This window comes from Conger conger, chromosome 4 (assembly GCF_963514075.1).
Source record: "Conger conger chromosome 4, fConCon1.1, whole genome shotgun sequence".
NCBI lineage: Eukaryota > Metazoa > Chordata > Actinopteri > Anguilliformes > Congridae > Conger > Conger conger.
In genome coordinates, this window is record NC_083763.1 from 36,502,421 (window position 1) to 36,521,462 (window position 19,042).

At 40.4% G+C, this 19,042-nt stretch overlaps 1 protein-coding gene across 7 annotated transcripts in view; it reads left to right on the top strand.

The window, feature by feature from the left end:
* rbbp8 (retinoblastoma binding protein 8) overlaps positions 1 to 19,042 on the top strand; it is a 47,239-nt gene that overhangs the window by 10,190 nt on the left and 18,007 nt on the right. For 4 of the 7 annotated variants that reach the window (XM_061237608.1, XM_061237610.1, XM_061237611.1 and 1 more), the window contains exons 6-14: positions 388 to 460; positions 551 to 720; positions 3,719 to 3,814; positions 5,040 to 5,110; positions 8,979 to 9,079; positions 11,310 to 11,979; positions 15,370 to 15,493; positions 17,939 to 18,030; positions 18,714 to 18,807. In XM_061237608.1, coding sequence (XP_061093592.1) covers positions 388 to 460; positions 551 to 720; positions 3,719 to 3,814; positions 5,040 to 5,110; positions 8,979 to 9,079; positions 11,310 to 11,979; positions 15,370 to 15,493; positions 17,939 to 18,030; positions 18,714 to 18,807 — 1,491 coding nt within the window. The other 3 variants (XM_061237612.1, XM_061237613.1, XM_061237614.1) reach the window with 3 other exon arrangements.

The following is a 19,042-nucleotide window of genomic DNA, read 5'->3' on the forward strand; positions in this document are numbered from 1 at the left end:
TCCTGTTTATCTCAAGCTACTGTTGTGGTGAAAGCTTGTAGGCTACTGACGGTTCTGTGTGGAAAAAGTAGTTTTTGTGCATCACATCCTAAAGACTGGTGAAAAAGTCAAATCAATTTTATACTCTCATAAGTGTCCCAGACTATCTCAAGACTAGATTGGGACAGCTGCAACTGAGGGTCAGACCATCACAGATTAAACTGCTGTTGGTTCGCGCAGGGATCTGCAAATTCTGTTCTTCAGATCTTGAAAAGAGCCTGTCGCATAAGTATACACTTGGCATTACTGATTTAGCATAGTTTAGCTTTATTTTTGTTGCCTTGTTGAAGTCAAGTCATTGAGTGCTGGAATTTACCTGTTTGGATTAAATTGTTTTCAAACTGCCAGTGAAAGAGAGGAACAGCCTCCAGGATGAGAACAGGACGCTGAGCCAGGAAGTGGAGCAGCTGAGGATCATTCAGTGAGTGTGAAGGCAGCCTATGCCATACACTTATCCATTTGCACAGCTACTGTGACACTAACCTTTCATCCCCCTGCCCCAAATGTCCAGACTACCACAAGCTCCATACCCACATGCAGAAGATGGTGTGATCCCAGATTCACCGGTCCAACAGCTTTCCCTGACTACTGTCAATAAGATGAAGCGTAAAAAGGACAACATGCTCTTGCGTTACACTGAGAAGCCTGCACCTCTGTCAGGACAAACCCTACCCAGTGCCGGTATGTTTGTGGTGAGGGTTGGTCGTGAGTGTAAATATTACCAGAAAGTTTAAATGGGCGAGTTGATTTCTTAAAATGTCCATCACATCCGCAGTTCAATTTAGTTTTATTTGTATAGTGCTTTTTACAGGGACACGAAGACAATTACGTTTTTCTTAATTCTCTAGTTTTTGGTGTCAATTTTTACTGATGAACTGTGACTCTTTGACAATTATCATCATCATTCACCAAATCTTAAACCTTTGTGGATGCAACTTATAGTTTTAGGTTCACATAATTTATTTGACTTATTAATACAGTGGTGTGAAAGTATTTCCTCTTTTTGCATATTTGTCACACTTAATTGTTTCAAATCTTCAAACAAAATTTAATATAAGAAAACAATAACCTGAGTAAACAGAAAGTACAGTTTCTGAAACATCATTTCATTTATTGAAGGAAAAAGATTATCCAACAGCAATGGCCCCTGTGTGGAAAAAGTAAGTGCCCCCTTAGTTACTCAATCAGTCAATAGCCACATTTAATTGATAATTGGGTTCAATTAGACGAGACACACCCAGGCTTGATTACTGCCAGCCCTGGTGAATCTAAACATCACTTAAATAGAACCATTCCAGCAATGTGAAGTAATGGGTCCCAACAAGTGGCACACTATGCCACGATCAAAATAAGTTCTGAAAGTGATGAGAGAGAAAGATATAATCTTATGAAATATATCAGTCTGGAAAGGGTTGCAAAGCCATTTCTAAGGCTCTTGGATTCCAGCGAACCACAGTGAGAGCCATTTTCTCCAAATGCAAACTTGGAACAGTGGTGAATCTTCCCAGGAGTGGCTGGCCTACCAAAATTCCTCCAAGAGTGCATTGATGACTCATCCGGGAAGTCACAAAAGAACCCAGACGAATGTCTAAGGAACTGCAGGCCTCACTCGCCTCGGATAAGGTCAGGGTTCATGATTCCACCATAAGAAAGAGACTGGATAAAAATGGTATCCATGTGAGAGTTGCAAGGCGAAAACCACTGTGATGGTGTGGGGATGCTTTGCTGCCTCAGGACCTGGGCGACATAATTGATGGAACCATGAATTCTGGTCTCTACCCGAAAATCCTGAAGGAGAATATCCGGCCATCAGTCCGTGAACTGAAGCTCAAGCGCAATTGGGTTATGCAGCAAGACAGCAATCCGAAGCACAAGATCAAATCCACCACTGAATGGCTCAAAAAAAGGTTTTGGAGTGACCCAGTCAAAGCCCTGACTTAAATCCCATTGAGATGCTGTGGCAGGACCTTAAACGGGCAATTCATGCTTGAAAACCCTCTAATGTGGCTGAATTAAAGCAATTCTGCAAAGAAGAGTGGGCCAAAAATCCTCCACAGCGATGTCAAAGACTGATCTCAGAATCGTTTGGTTGCAGTTGTTGCTGCTAAAGGTGGCACAACCAGTTAAGTTTAAGGGGGAAATTAATTTTTCACATGGGTGATATAGGTGTTTCATAACCTTTTTCCTTCAATAAATGAAATGATCATTTAAAAAGTGCATTTTCTCTTTATCCAGGTCATCTTTGTCTTATATTACATTTTGTTTGCAAATAATTGTTTCAAATCTTCAATCTATTTGCAAAAGTAGAGGAAATCGAGGAGGGGGCAAATACTTTTTCACGCCACTGTATAATATTTCCAATTAAGCTGAGAAATTACAGGTATCACTCATTCAGGTGCTCTGTATCGTAAATCAGGCTGAAAAGGAGCATTCCAGTGATCTGTCCTTTAATAAGTTGAGGTGAGAGGGACATTGGCTGCATTGTGCACTCTGCCTGATTTGGGTAGCAGCCTCATCTCCAGCTTAGAGCTCAGTGCTTCTTCTCAAGCTTAATAAGCCAGCATCATGGGGACACCCTTTCACCACATTCAGTCATATGCTAAGGTTCCAAAATCTTAGTAAAAGGTCAAATGTATTTTCGTCCTTGAAAATAATCAATAGACAAGACATCTTTTTTATTGTGTAAAGGAACAGGAGTGTCGACCAGGTCATGATGGGTAATTGGTGGGGACCTAAGGGTAATTGGTTGGGATCTCTACCCCACCTCCTTCAGGTATATTCTTGGTAGTGCTGTCCACCACCAAGAAGAGGAATCAAAGGAGGAATGCCAAAAATGGAGTGCAGTATATATAAAGCCACTCAGATTAAAACTTAGGTCTGAAGCGCGTCAGAATTCTGAGAGTGATGAAAATGTGATCTTGCATGTAGGAGTAAGAATAGATGCATTGTCTAAAAAGTCATTTGTGTCAAGAATGGTCTTTACTCTTAAATTATTTGAGAGCTCGGGAGGTGTCTTAACTCAGTTAGGAGTTGCCAACAGATGGCTGTGGTGTGTGCACAGAGGCGGAGACAATGCACCTTTCCTCCAAGAACAGATGTATTGGAATGTAGTGAGCCCACACCAGAAGCAGCCATACAAGCCCAAGCCATGACACTTCCTCCACTGTGCTTCACAGATGACCTTGTACCAGTCAAAAACACTCAATATCAATGTGTGCAAAGTGGGAGCACAGTCTGTCAATCATTGCTAATTGACAGTTCTCATTACCAGGCCCAGAATCTTTATGGTGGGAAATTTAGGCATAGAAATAGATGGTTTTAAAATGCATTTAAATGACTGAATAATAAAAAAAATATGCACAATTGTTTTGTTGTTTCTGATGACAACTGGCAAGTGTCATTCAACCACCATGTTACTCCTTTCAGTCAAATAACAGTTACAGTACACTTCTATTAGCTTAGTAGACCAGGTATGCTATGCTGAAAATTGTCTCTGTCTGTGTGGAAACATTGTGAACATTTGTGGTCTCAATAACACATTCAATGTGGGTAAAGTTATTCAGCAAAAAGCCCTGTGTGAAACAAAGTGACTGCTAGTATTTCACTGTCTTCTATTTTCAGGTCATTTTAGTTGGGGAACACTCATGTTAATTGTGTGTTTTATTTCATTATCTTGTAGAATCTAGGATGGGTATTTCTTCAAGCAAGTCACTTTGCCATGGCAATGATGTATTTGTGGCGGAAACATGTGAGATGAATGTCTTCCAGATTACAGGTGAGAACACTGTCACTGAAACCCCCATACTTCCTCGTCACTATTGAAAAAATGAAGTGATCCGATGCAGGTATAACCCCCTAGTGGCCATGTTGCTGGTGCCATGATGCTGCTCAACTCAGACAGAACTCCATTGTGCTCCCATCATTAATTTCCCTCTGCTCCACAATTAGAGATTTGTAATAAAAATAATCACAAGTGGTTATATTGCAGATTGTCAGATTTTAATAAAGTTTCACCATGTAGAAATTCCAGCAGTGTTTACATAGTCCCCCAATTTCAGGGCACCATACCATAATATTTAGGATGCATTTTGGATCTTTAACATGTAAAAAAAAATAACAAAAAGAAAACACTCACTGAGCACTTTTAGGTAGACCAGTCCTGTATGCCAGCTTGTTAATGCAAATATTTATTTGCAATCTTGCGGCAGCGACTCTGTGATTTTGACTGTGGAATGATTGTGGTGCCAGAAAGGTTGAATGTTTCAAACTGCTGATGTCATGGATTTTAACGCACAACAGTTTCTAGAGAGTGCAATAGTTCGAAAAACAAAAAACATCCAGTGAGCAGCAGTTCTGCAGGCAAAAACAGTGTTCGTTGTTCATCAAAAACCTTGTTAATGTGAGAGGTGAGTGGAGAAGGGCCAGACTGTTCAAAGCTGACCGGAAGCGCAAATAACCACACATTACAACAGTAGTATGCAGAAGAGCATCTCTGAGCACACAACACATCAAACCTCTAAGTGGATAGGCTGTAGCTGCAGAAGACCAATAAGTCTGAAAGATAAGTCTAATCAATACTTAAAGTGCTCACTGAGTGTACCTTTATTGTATTTACAAGAAGTCACAGTGTGGTTACACATTTAAATACGCAACATGTGTCGACTAATGTTTCGCCTCATACACTCAAGGGGGGCTGGAGCCTATCCCAGCATACATTGGGCGAAGGGCAGGAATACACTCTGGACAGGTTGCCAATCCATTGCAGGGCACGCACACCTTTCACTGACACACTCATACCCATGGGCAATCTAGACTCTGTAGGAGGAAACCGGAGTACCTGCAGGAAACCCATGCGAACACGGGGAGAACATGCAAACTCCACACATACGGGCAAATACTGCATTAAATGCCATAATGCATAGAGTGGGTTGACGTGGGATTTCATCTGTGCTGTTGAAGTGTTGACAGTTTTCGGACAAGGTATTGTTTTTGTCTTTCAGAAGGCTCTACAAAGAGGTGCAGGAGTTCTGGTGTCACTGTAATTGCTGAGACTTGCCAAATTGAGGAGGAGGTAGGTCAGACTTCAGTCCCGTCATATCCAGGACCTTTCTGTGCCCCCCCCCCCCCCACACACACACACACACACACACACACACACACACACACACTGCGTCTTTACACAGTCATCTATAATGTTACGCAGTACTATACAGGCATGCTTAATTTGTCCTAATTTTTCTTTTCATCTGGTTATTGGAAGCTTTGTCCGATTTTGCTGACTCAGTCCCAATGTCTAGCCATGCTGACATGGATTTGGGCGAATGGATCAGTGGATGAGGAAGTATGAACTCTGGGAAAATGCAAACTTGCTGTACATAAGATGGACATATTACTGTTTGTAACATTTCAAAAATGTATTTTGTTGTACATTTCAAAGTTATATTTGCATTAGCCATAACAGACTACTGTTAGCCCAAATACAAGCATTATTAGTTAAGGCTAAGTTGCTGCAGCTGAGTATAGACACACTGCTTACCCAGGGCAGTGCTATAGTGAGCAATGAAATTGAGTGTTGAAATCTCACAAAAAAAGATTATATACATTCGAGTACAGCCAACTTACAAGAGTGGATGACTGCATGTTTTGGTAACATTTTTAAATGTTTCTTCTTAATCCAATGTAAGGGAAATTATATGCTTTGTAATGAACAGAAAGCAAGTAATTTTCTGAGAGGTTTTTGGACCCTAGATATTTTAAGATCCTAAGCTGATGAAACGATGATGCTGAAGTGAGTCAGAACTGTTGATTTGTTGTACAATACAGTCGTATACAAAAATTTGGGCTCCCCTGGTCTTTCACAATTAATATATTGGTGAAGAGAAGCAAACCTGAACTGTAAATGTTAGTTTAACAGAAAATTTTAAAGCAAGATTTTAAAGCACAGGAATTATTGTACAAGTGGAAGGAAGAAAGGATTCCACCAAATATGAAAAAAAAAAAAAAAAAGTATTCCATCAAGACAATGATCACAAGCATGCCTCAAAATCAACCATGAAGTACCTCCAGGAAAGATGGATGAAGGTTTTGGAATAGCCACCACAGTCCTCAGACTGCAATATTATTGAAAATCTGTGGCGCGATCTCAATCATGCCATACATGCAAGGAGGAATATTTCTGTGCTAAAAGTGTTCTGCCAAGAGGAATTGGGAAAAGGCTGTTAGTTGCGCGAGGAGGAGTTACAATGTACTAATTGACAGGGTTCCCAAACTTTTGCACAGGGCCTTTCCTTATTAATTTGAAACTGTAAAAAAAATTAAAGTAATTTTGCTTTAAAATGTGAAGTAATGTGTCATGTTTAACTTGGTACCATTTCAAGGTCAGGTTTGGTTCTGTTCGGCAAAATATTAATTATGAAAGGCTTTTTGAGTAGGGGTAACCAACTTTTTTCATATGTCTGTATATGTTTATTTTATGATTTACAGCAATTCACAATTTAGCCAATTGAATAGATTCAATTCAATAAAATTGTATAGCCCTTTTTACAACACAAATTGTTACAAAGCAGCTTTACAAAGAACCCAGGCCTTAGACCTCCTCAGAGCAAGCCGAGGGTGACAGTGGCAAGGAAAGACTCCCTGACTAACAGGAAGAAACCTTGAGCAGAACCAGGCTCACAAGGGGGGCTGTTTGTCGCCGGCGCTTGGCAAACCACAAGTTCAATAGCAGTATTGTATATAATATATAAATTCATAAATTTAATAATTATGCAAATAATAATTATGCAACTAATATTAACTAAAAGATTATTATGCAGAAGTGGCAGATTAGCTGAAACGGGGGTCAGGTTGTAGTGCTTGAGCTACAGCTCCAGGCCGGAGTCTGGAGCACGGGGAGGAGGGCAGAGACAAAACCATTGTTAGTGAATGGTAAAAGTGTTAAGATTGGAAAAGAGAAGCAGGACAGCAGAAGAGGGGGGGAAATAGAGTGCCTGTGGGAAATGAGGAAAATGGCATAACTAAGGAACAAGAGGCAAGGGACTGGCACAGTCACGTGGGCGACCCTAAGGTGATCAACACCAGACCACGGCCAGGTCCAGTCAACACTGAGGGTTTGTGCCATGATATAGTGACAGCAATGTCCACTTACTGTAGTCCACCGGAGACTCTATGATCCATGCCAACACCAACCTGTGTCCTTCAACTAAAGGATTTGCTATATAGGTAAGTTTTGAGCCAAGACTTAAATGTAGAGAGTCTGCTCCATGAATTCCAGTGAGGAAATCGTTCCACAGGAGAGGGCCTCGATAGGAAAAGGCATTTGCTCATCCTGACAAGAGGGCATTACAATAATCCAATGTGGATGTTTTAAAAGTGATTTGAGGACTCATTGTTAATATAAACAAATTGATGTTTAGGGCGGCCTGTAGCGTAGTGGTTAAGGTACACGACTGGGACACACCGGTGGTTCGATTTCTGGTGTAGCCACAATAAGATCCGCACAGCCGTTGGGCCCTTGAGCAAGGCCCTTAACCCTGCATTGTCTTCTGCTTAGTCTAAACAACTGTAGGTTGCTCTGGATAAGAGCTTCTGCCATTTATGTTATATAATGTCATTTTGATAGATGGGACCTGGACCAGGAGAGGGCCTGTCCACTTAGGCCAACAAGTTTTTTGAGTCGGTCTTTCAGAGTAAGATGATGAGGAGAGCTGTGATGGGGTCTAAACCCAGACTGAAAGACTTCCCGAGTGCTTTTGGATTGTAGAAATGAGCAGAGTTGCTTTTTCTAAAATCTTTGACAGGTTACGGGAGGTTTGAGGCCTGTAGTTTGATCGTTCATTTTGATCCAGATTCTTGAGTATAGGCTTGATATACATTAAGCAATGGCGTACCAATTGCAGGAACCCGCTGTTTTAAGAATCGTCAAAGGGTCTAGCATTCCTACAGGGCAAGAGAATATATCCATTGTTGTGCGTTTCGTAAGCGAGAGTTAAGGGGTGTCCGAACGTCTGTTGGCCATGACAATTGCAGAAAAAGGTGATGCTGAGACACTGAGTGTCATCATTGATACCTTAAAGTAACTGCACTGAGCCCTGACAAAACCTTTGGCCAGGTTTATGATGGTGCATCTCTCATGTCCGGCAGGCTAGGTGGTGTTCAAAAACTGGTGCAAGACCAGCTAGGGAGAGAGATACCTTACATCCAACAAACCATCAACTTCCTTCATGCGATGTCGGTGGAATCTGCTGAGTATTTTTTTTTACTTATGCAACCTACTGTACAAGTTTCTGAAGAGCAAAGACTTTTTTTGATCTGATAAGTGACACCTCTCCTAAAGCTAAACCGAATTGGTTCAGTCAGAGTTTACAGAGTTTACAGTTGCTCAACAGTCCACAAAATGCTCCACAAAATGAAAAGTTTATCAGATGATGTGTGTGTGTTCTTCGACTGTCATTGAATAGGGATTTAATATAAGCACGTAATCGCTGATATAAAAAATCCACACAATGCGATTTTGCCCAAATACGGTTTAAATATTGCGACGGTGCTAAATGCTTCCTCGCCTGTACCCCCTTTATCTTTGTGGTGGCTCAGTCAAAACCCATGTCCCTGTGCCTGGAAATAAATGTTTTAACTAATATATAACTAATATTTCTTTCTCGTTTTCATTTTCAGGGCACAATTATCAATAATATTTCAAGTAATTTTTGTGTTTCCTGTTGCAGATATTAGTTTTCCGAAAAGATCTGCACTTTTATCGAAAGTTAGAAACCATAAAAAGTTCTTAAATGTAAGTTTTATTTAAATCTGAGCAGTTAGAAGGTTAGGTAGCCATATTGGCTTGGTTCTATAGGGGATTGCGTTCTAGAATCCCATGGCATGGTGAGTTAATGAGATACCAAGTATTGGGTTGTTTGATGTACTATGCTCTGTCTTTCCAGGAGTCCCAGAGTGTACTTGAATCCTTCAGCGCCTTGGGGACTTCTCAGGCTAGTGCTGACAGTCAAGAGGGAGTCTCACTAACAGGAAATTATTGCCCCAGGTAAAATTGTTAGTTGAACAGTTTAGATTAATTATAATTAGTTAAGTTACTGTGTTTGTAATACAAACGAGAAGGGTGCAGCAGTGGTTTGCTCCGGAGCCTCCCCCTGTATATGCTGGTTTTTATTCCAACCAGAATGGCAATTCCAGAATTCTAACGGTTAATAACTTTAATATCTCTTCATCTACATCTAGATAATAAATATGTTTAATTGTTCAAATGAAAGTCTGGAATAAATTAAGAATTTAAAGACAAAGCAAGTGATGATAAGCCAGTGACATTTGCAATCAATTTTCTAAATTTGGGATCTCTTTGCCAGTGGTTATGAAACTTGGTCCTGGGGGGCCGCTGTGTATGCTGGTTTTCTTCCACAATTGCAATCCCACAATTTGGAGCTGTCAACTTCTCTAAATATTTAAGCTACTTTATGTCTGAATTTGCTATGCATGCCATGAACAATCCCATGCTCATATTGTGCTCATCATGCTATATTGCAAATAATTACCTAAAATGAGGCTGGTCAAATGAAAGATTTACAATGACAATTATAATACACATCTTCTGTATCTTGTACAAAAAAGTGGGTTGGCCCTCTCTCTGCATTTGTTTTTGTATATTTATAAAGCCGTTCTTTGTAAAATGCCCTTCTATCCATCATCTCTCTCGGTTTGGAAAATCATTACACAGGTTGTCCAATTCCTCATGTACCTTAAGTTAACTCAGGACTTGGAAAAACTGTCTTTGAATTCTGTGCCCTTTATACCTGGAATGACCTGATTATTTTGTAACACAGAGGGACATTTTTGATCCCCGATTGTGAATCTAGCCAATTGGAACTGTACTCCTTTTTTTAACTAATATCTTATTTTCTTTTTGTTTTAATTGTACCTCGGCACCATTTTAAACCAGGGTCCCACCCCCTCAATGTGCACTGAGAATGATAAATAAAAAATGTTTTTAAAAGAATTGTTGAGCCCTACTCCAGAGAAAATTTAATTAATAATGGCCCCAGTGCAGGTAAGCTTAAACTGGTAAACCGCATCTAAAGGCTTCAATGCAGGAGCAGCTGCATATCTTTAGACTATGTCCCCATATTCCTGGGCTGAAAGAAAAGTTAACCCGACTATCCTCTTTCTTGTCAAAGGTACAATAGGTAAATTCAGACTCCTAACGTTCAAGAGAGGAATTGCAGCAACAAACAACCTCAAACCACAACACTTCCCACAGTCTATGAATATAACGCGTAATATAAGGCATTATGATAAAGTTCAGTGTTCTCATGCACGTATTTGGAAAGGTGACAGTGACAAACTCAACAGAGCCTGCCGTCTTTTCGTAGTGTTCTATTGAGAAAATGTTCCCCAAACAGGTAGGTGACTTTATGAAATCCTGACTTTGTTGTGCTACACAACACTATTTCAATTTTTTGTCTTTTTTAATTTTTCACTTTAACAAACCAACATTCACTTTAACAAACCATCTTTGTGCACTCCCTACATCCACTGGACATACTGGAGAAATGGAGTTTGCTAGAGAACTTTAATTCCCCCAATTGAATTTGCCAGATTTGTGTGTCACTCTAATTTTGTGTGACAATTCCTCCTATCCGAAGGCAAGATTTCTAACAGCAGAAAAGAAAATGTCAGTTTGTTTTTTGCGGCTGATCTACAAACAAATTCAGCACATTAGGATGGGGGAAACGGGTTACATTAAATCAACATGACCCTGAACATAAATAAGCATGGCAGCTTCGGTAGCTACCATTATTTCAGTATGTGAACATTTATGAAATAATTTATTCAACCAACTGTTTCCAAATGACATCTTTATTATTAGTATATCTGATAATAATTTAATTGGAATGACCACGTGTGAGATCTGTGATTGGATATGGAAATATTTGTGGAAATATTTATACTTTCATGTTGCTAAAATGTTTTCCTAAGGCTTCAAGGCTTTTAAGTTATGAATTTTTATTGTTCAGTTGAAAGTTCATATCAATATGTTTTCATATTTGTTCATATAGAATAAAAATAATTGATAGGGGATGTCGTAATGTGATGCTTACCCTTTAAGTTTTATTGTGTCCCCCCCAACCAAAGATCAGCTGTTTTCCTGCCCACCATTAACTAGATACAAGTATCGCTTTCCATTTTTATTTTCAAAATATAGATTTAAGCTCTAAATAAGAGTGTGTTCTAATTGGCAGTATTCTCATTTATTTCTCAAGGCGATCCATGTCACCAGATTTATCAAAGGACAAGGAATGGCTCCTGCAGCAGAGGGTCTCTCCTGTGTTTGGGAGATCTGCAAAGCCTTTCAAAAACCAAGAGAACAGGTTGCCCTCCATCTCACAGAACATAAAACTTGGTCCTCTGGAGCAGCAGTGTCTTACTAGAGATGGCATCCCCCAAATTGCACCACCTAAAGCATGCAGTTTCAATGGACACGCTTTTCCGAATGGGAAGACCGCAGTAGCTCCTACTCCCCGGGATGAATTGGCATTGAGGCAGCCAGGACAGGAACGCAGAAAGGGTAGCAAAGGCAATGATGGGGAGAGCAGCGATGTGACAGATAACTCCTTGGACCTGTCTGAGCTTGTGCTGTGTGGGCACCAGAATGACAGGCAGGGCAGCGCTCTGTGCAAAGATGGACCAAGTCTGGGTACACAAGCAGAGCTGCCTAAAACCCTGCAAAGGTCCCCACTGGCCCTGCTCATGGACTACAATGGTGGCTGCTCCTCAGGCCCTGATGGTCAGGATGACCCATGCGTGAGAGAGGCCATGTGCAGGCCTCTCTCTCTCAGCGGCCAGGGGCCACGCAAACACACCGCTGTCTTCAAACAGCCATCAACCCCGCTCCAGGGCAGGACCCACATACAGCAGCCATTTGATTTCCAGGTAAGGCATAATTTGGCACAAATCTACTGTAGCTCACCCACATTTGATTTGCTTTCCTGCATGTATACAGCCTAAGAGTACAAAAAGGCAAGCACAGAATTATGTTTTCTGGGTTGTTGAAAATATAAACACTTTCTCGGGGCTATCCTCTTGAATAACAAATATGACCCGGCACACACTTCAGATGAAGCACTTTTAACTATCTTGTCAAAATTGAGTTAATACCAGTATCGCATTCCTGAATATAAAATTAAAAATTCAAGCCATTGTGTTAATATGTGACATTCTGTTAAATATTCAGACTTCTTTGTCCTCCAATCTCTGATAAACGTTACAAATAGACAATGTACATTTTGGAGTCCTAAACAAACTTTTGCGTGTTCATATAAGTTCATCATTAATATGGTTTGAAAGATGGATATCACACTTTATCGGCCTCTGTAATGACAAGTCGCAGTATAATGTAATAATGTAATAAAGTAAATAATAATAAAGTAATTATAAGCCATTATTGTTTAACTAAAAGTTATGGCCGCTGGTGATTGTAAATTTGCCACAAAAGAGGCTGACATAGGCAATGCGACTGCCTTCTATTTTAAAAAGCGAGTACAGTAGTATGAGATGAGTCTTCCTCCGTCTTCCAAATGACGCTTCACAGAATGATATAGTGAAACATTGTGGAAGGATATTATACAGTTATACGCTTGTGAAACTTTGTATCATGTAGGAGTGATTCCAGTACTTCGGATATGCTGCCTTTAGCAACTAGTGTGTGCTTCACATTGGATTTGCACATGGTTAACTCATTGTTTTTTTTGTTTTTTTTCCTCTATTATTGCATTGTTGTTGCCATCATTATGACATTAAGCTATACTACTGCTAGTATGTCGATGATCAGTGTCTGTCGGACGCCGAAACAAGAATAGCCACGCTGCTAATGTTTGTAGTTGCCAAGTCAACCAGACAGGGTTTTTTTTCAGTCATTGTTTGATTCCTATGATGCACAGTAGGTACCTAACCAATCTTGTAAATGCAGCCTGAACTAGTTTCCATTTTATATCTCTCAATTTATTCAAGACTCAAACTTGTATTCAGTAGTTCACTTACCATCCCCATTCACTTACCAACTTCAATGATTTTACTGTAATCCCATGACATATAAAGGGAGTGCAGTTGAGTGCAAACAAAAGCTAAGCATTCATACCCAAGTTATTATGGGATAGCTATCTGGCAAGAAGTAATTACCTGTTGATGAGAGATCAAAATGTATGGGCACTCCCATATTGTTATATCTCAATAGAGAGAGCAGTTATGAAGTTACACGATAATGGGGGGGGGGGGGGGGGAGTCATGACAAATGCTAAATTAGAGGTTAAACCTGAGATATGCATTTTTTCATATTTTCATGAAATTATCGTTTATGGTTTAAAAATAAAATTCATAGCAAGCACTGGGTTAGGGACTATTCCAGTATACCAATTTCATAGAATAGTTCATGGTTTCTGGGTATATTTCTTTGAGAAAAAGCTAAATTCACAACAAAATATTTAAGAGCAGTTTTCAGAAAACTGTTTTGCAAAAATGCAAGTTACAAACAGGGTCATTCCATGTCATCTCCATGAGGTTGCACCACAGCACCACATTTTTCTCTTTTTCTGTGTGTTGGTAGACAATTATGAGGTATATAATTCATGAAAACTTGAGCTTCATACTCCATTTCGTTTTCCCGGTAAAGCCATTTAAAGTTTGCCGGGTGTTGCAATGAAAATCGTGTTGTGATAAATATGATATTGGCGGTCCATAACTTTGTAAAGATTGCCATTACTGGTTTAGCCACTGTGGACTATTCCTCTTTTTAAATGGGGATTAGCGTACTGCGTACATTCTATTACGACCCAGTCTTGGGTCAGGCCGTGACAGGGTTAAGGATAGGGAAGTGGAATGTTGAACGGAGAGTGGGAATATAACAAACACTGAGGGTCGACAATTACCTCCGGTCCTGTCTACATAACAAACCTAAATAAACCTCAGCTAGTCTTCGAAAGCTTACGGGTTCAAAGCGGCATGTAGTCAACCCCCAATGGAGATCAGGTCCAAAGTCCAGTAAGGGGGGCAACGTTAGCTCAAGAGGTAAGAGCGGTCGTCTGGCAGTCAGAAGGTTGCAGATTCGATCCCCTACTTTCGGTGTGTGGAAGTGTCCTTGAGCAAAACACGTAACCCCTAATTGCTCTTGACAAGCTAATTGGTATCTTGGTGCCTGAACAGCTATATTAATGCAGTCCATTTACCAGTTAGAAGGATGCAATCCAGCTGGATTACCAGAGCCAATATATACATATGGTGAGCAGAGGGGCAAAACAGAGTCTGTCAGGGTGGTCAAACATGAGTGATACACTGGGGTGAACAAACTTCTCAAGTCATGCAAAGGTTCGCAGAACTAGTCTACCTAGATCAGTACGACTGGAGGCGAAAGAATACACCCTGGGCAAAAGAAAATAACATCAAACGCATTCTGGATGCACGAAGATAGTCATGCATCCAGCTGTGCATAAATACAAAAGCTTACTACAGGTGATAACAATCCTTAATCATCTTCAAAAGTAATCTGTTAATATGGTTTATTGTTTATGGTATCACTCCAATGCTACTTGAAAATAGAATTGTTCAGGGGATTTATTTAAAAGGCATAAATTTCAAAGCACAGCATCAAGAAATGGCTTGTATTAGAAAACATCTGTATTTTACAAGTTTAAACATATCAACCAATCAATCAATCATCCTTTATGTAATGTCATACATCTTAGTGCAATACAAAATGCTTTACAATGAATGAAAATTAGAGCTAAATGCAACTGCAATCAGACTATTCCATTTTAGACGTGTGAAGTTAGGATAGTAGGTTTTGTTTATACAACACTTCCTATTTCGTACCAAAGCAAATTGTTTCTGACCAAATTATTATTTTGGGGCCAAATATCTCAAAAAATAAAGTATATGCATGTCTTCTGGTGAGAGAATTCTACATACAAAATTATCTCTAGATACAAATGTATCACAACTTGTTTTTCATCGAGACACCAAGTAAACTTTAAATGGCTCTTCTGGGAAAAAATGAAATGGAGTATGATTTTCAGGAATTTTATATCTCATAATTGTATACCAACACACAAAAAAAGAGACAAATCCAAGAGATGCTGTGGTGCAACCTCCTGGAGTTGGCATGGAATGGCCTAACGACCATATCTCCAGAAATATTTACTCAATCTCACCAGGTGGTACCTAATTGTAGCTCTCATTCTGTACTTAAACATGGAATGTTACAACTGAAGAAGTCAGATTTTGAAACATGGATCTGAAGCATCCAGTCACAAATGTGTTTGATTGGCCAAGCAGACCCCCGATGTCCAGGAGCCAGTTGGAAAGAAGAGCCGGGTTGAGAGTAAGGAGCAGAACCCTGTACTGCTGCTTAATCCCTGCACTCGGGTGGAGAGGCGCACCTTACCGGATGAGAATGGTATCACACTTTCACCCTCCATCTGGGAACTTCTATACATTTTAAGAATTTAGTTTAACAGGAAGAAGAGTACTGTGCAAAAGTTAGAGGTCACTCTTTATTTTATTTACTTTCCAGTGAAAATGGCAATTAAAGTGGCAATCTGATTTCCTCAGTTCTGGTGGATTTAGCTGCCACCCATGATGGCTGGCAGTTATAACAGGTCTATTCTACAATTCAATTCCCATAGTTCCCCATGGCAGACAGCCTTTTCACACTTTTTCTCTTTCTTATTGTTGGTGTGGTTTCCTTTTTTGATCACTTTCATCCGTGGTTGTAAAGTTACAACAAACAATGACAACTGTGTTCAAACGGCCATAGGTTTGTGCCATGCAAGCTATGCATCTCTGCACTCGCAACACTTGTTTCATCCGTAGGCTTCTGTGGTTTCCGTTCGTACATTCACGTACAGGATGGGAGTGGAGGGCCTGCCACAAACTTAACATTTTCTTTGTCTTTGTGATCCTTGGGTTGCTAATGGGCTCCATCACCATCTTCCTTACCATCCATGGGGATAATACAACCCCTGGCAAAAATTATGGAATCAGCACACTTGGAGGATGTTCATTAAGCCTTTTTACTCCATAGCAAATAAACAAATCACAGATCTGACACAAAACAATTTTTGTTTAACAGCTGAACATTCTGGCTTGGTGAAACATAGCTCAAATAAATTAAATGCATTTATTTTAACTTAATTTTTTTTCCAGATCAAGGAGAGGAAAAAAAATGGAATCACTCAATGTTGAGAGAGAAATTATGGATTCATCAACAAAAATAAATAAATCACAATTAGTACTTTGTTGCTCCTCCTCGGGCTTTTATGACGGCCTGAATTCTTCCAGATATGGACTGCACTAATGAAAAACAATATTCTCCGTCAAGCAGGTTCAAACTTTCGCGAATAGCGGTTGACAGATCAGTTTTGCAGGATGGAGCCTTGTCATGGACCATTTTTTTAAAATTTCCACCATACATTTTCAATTGGATTAAGATCCAGACTGTTTGCTGGCCATATCATTGAGTTGATATGCCTTTCCTGAAGAAAAGCTTTAACACTCTGAAGAACTTCTTGTTTCTTCTTCAATACTATAACTGTTTCGCTGCTGGTACTTCGAATCGCGTTTCAGGAAAGAAAGAGTTGTTACTCGAAATTCGAGGATGTAAGACAAGTTTCAGCTCTTTATTCGTGGTTCCAGGTAGTGTGCACGTTTTCCTGAGCTTTCACCAATCTTACACACTCCTTACTGGGAATGACAGAGTTTATTTCAGTATCTGAAAGGAAATGCTTCATCCATGGTGACAAAACACTCCTTTAGATATGATAATGTCTATTGACAGGTTTCCTGGTTAGGCCAAATGGTTGTGCAGACAAATGGTTGTCGGCACCTAGACCTCAAATCAACGCCAGGAAAGGAAATGTAAATAGAGTGGGGGAAAACAGGGTGATTGTGGGGATATGCATTTGAATAGTAGCAGAACTTGCGTGTCAACTTTTTAGCTCAGTTACATCTTGAAAACACTGAAATCTAACAACTCTTTGCTCTGTGGCAAGATGCATTGTCATCCTGAAAAATGACTTCCTCATCACCTTTGTATGTTTCTTTGGAATGGCACCCGACAAAGGTTCCAGCATCATCGCCTTGGCCAATGCAGTTTCGTGATTCATCACTGAATATCACTTATCACATCCAATCATCCACACTCCATGATTTTTTTTCTCTTTAGCCCACTGCAACCTTGTTTTCTTCTGTTTAGGTGTTAGTGCTGGTTTTTGTTTGGCTTTTCTATATGTAAATTCCCATTTCATTTTTCATGCTTGTTACATCATTTTTATACTTCAGTGGAACAGGAAGTTATGGAATGGCCCAATATAGTTCCTTTAGATTTAACTATATTAAGTTAAATCCTATTGCATATTTCACTTTGTTTGATTTAATTTCGGCGGCACGGATGGGGCAGTGGGTAGCACTGTCGCCTCACAGCAAGGAGGTCCTGGGTTCGAATCCCCATCGGCTGGGGCCTCTCTGTGCAGAGTTTGCATGTTCTCCCCGTGTCTGCGTGGGTTTCTTCCGGTTACTCCGGTTTCCTCCCACAGTCCAAAGACATGCAGGTTAGGCTGATTGGAGAGTCTAAATTGCCCATAGGTATGAGTGTGTGAGTGAATGGTGTGTGTGTCCTGCGATGGACTGGCAACCTGTCCAGGGTGTATTCCTGCCTTTCGCCCAATGTATGCTGGGATAGGCTCCTGCGACCCTGTTCAGGATAAGCGGGTTAGGATAATGAATGAATGAATGAATGATTTCATTTACAATACTTGTTACGGGTGCCAATAATTTTAAGTGATTACTAAATAAAAAATTGTGTGTGTTGTGTAACTGTTCATTCCCTTTTTGGTATTTGAAGGCAAGCCTGCTGTCACAGATGACAAGCTATGGGCCATGGAACGGGTTGCCTGTAGCTCTAAGAATGTGGCAGGCAGTCCAACTTTCCCTGAGGTAGGACATTATTCATAGATGCACTTTATTGTTCTATTGGCATTCATTGTGCACAAATGGTTTCAAACAAGGAGCTCCCTCTGCTGTAAGCCATTGGTCCATTCTGTATAAACTGAAATTAAGTGCACCGCAGCATCAATTCAATCTTCAATTTCTTACATGTTTTGTGTTGACTGTTTTGAGGCAATGATGATGAATAGAAATCCTGACAATTTGAGCTTCATACGCTGGTCTGTTTTTGTAGAGTTTTCTAAAATTGAGGGGGCCATTAACTCTTCATTTTTCTTTAATTCGTAATTGTCATTGTCTTCTCAGGCAACAAAATGCGTCCTCTGCATGTAACCTATCCTAATTACTTAGGAAGAATGGGCAAACAGCGTGACACCAGGCGCCTTGGTCCAATTAACCTGCATGTCTTTGAATGGTAAAAGGAAAGCAGAATACCTGGAGGAACCCACATGGATACAGAGAGAACATGCAAACTCCACACAGAAAGGCCCGGGTGGGGTTCGAACCCAGGAGCCTCTTGCTGTCAGGCAATGGTGCTATGGAATTAAAGAAACTGAAGAGAGCATTTAATTTGACATGACATGGTATTGCAGTCCTAAATGGGGACTGTGTGTTTGTGTGTTTAAGGATTTATACGAGAATCATAAAGGCACGGTGTGTTTCTTTCTCCTTAGCTGGACATACATAGAGCAGAGGGGGAGACGATGGATACAGACTGCACCTTTATTAGCCAAAGCATGCTCCTCAAAGCCCTGAGAGAGAACACGGGTACTTTCATAATCTATTTTGACTTTGGTTTGATGCAGTTGCCTACCGAGGAGCAGGGTGCACACCACGGTCCTGCCAAGTATGGCCAGCACAATGATTGAGCCGCCATCCAGAGGGTGGTGGGAGGGACTCAGAGGGGAGGATCGCGGCATGCTAGCATCCCTGATCACCTCGGAACCACGGTCCGGGGGCGAGAGACGTCAGTTTGATGAAGGCGTGTCGTTCTCATTCCGGT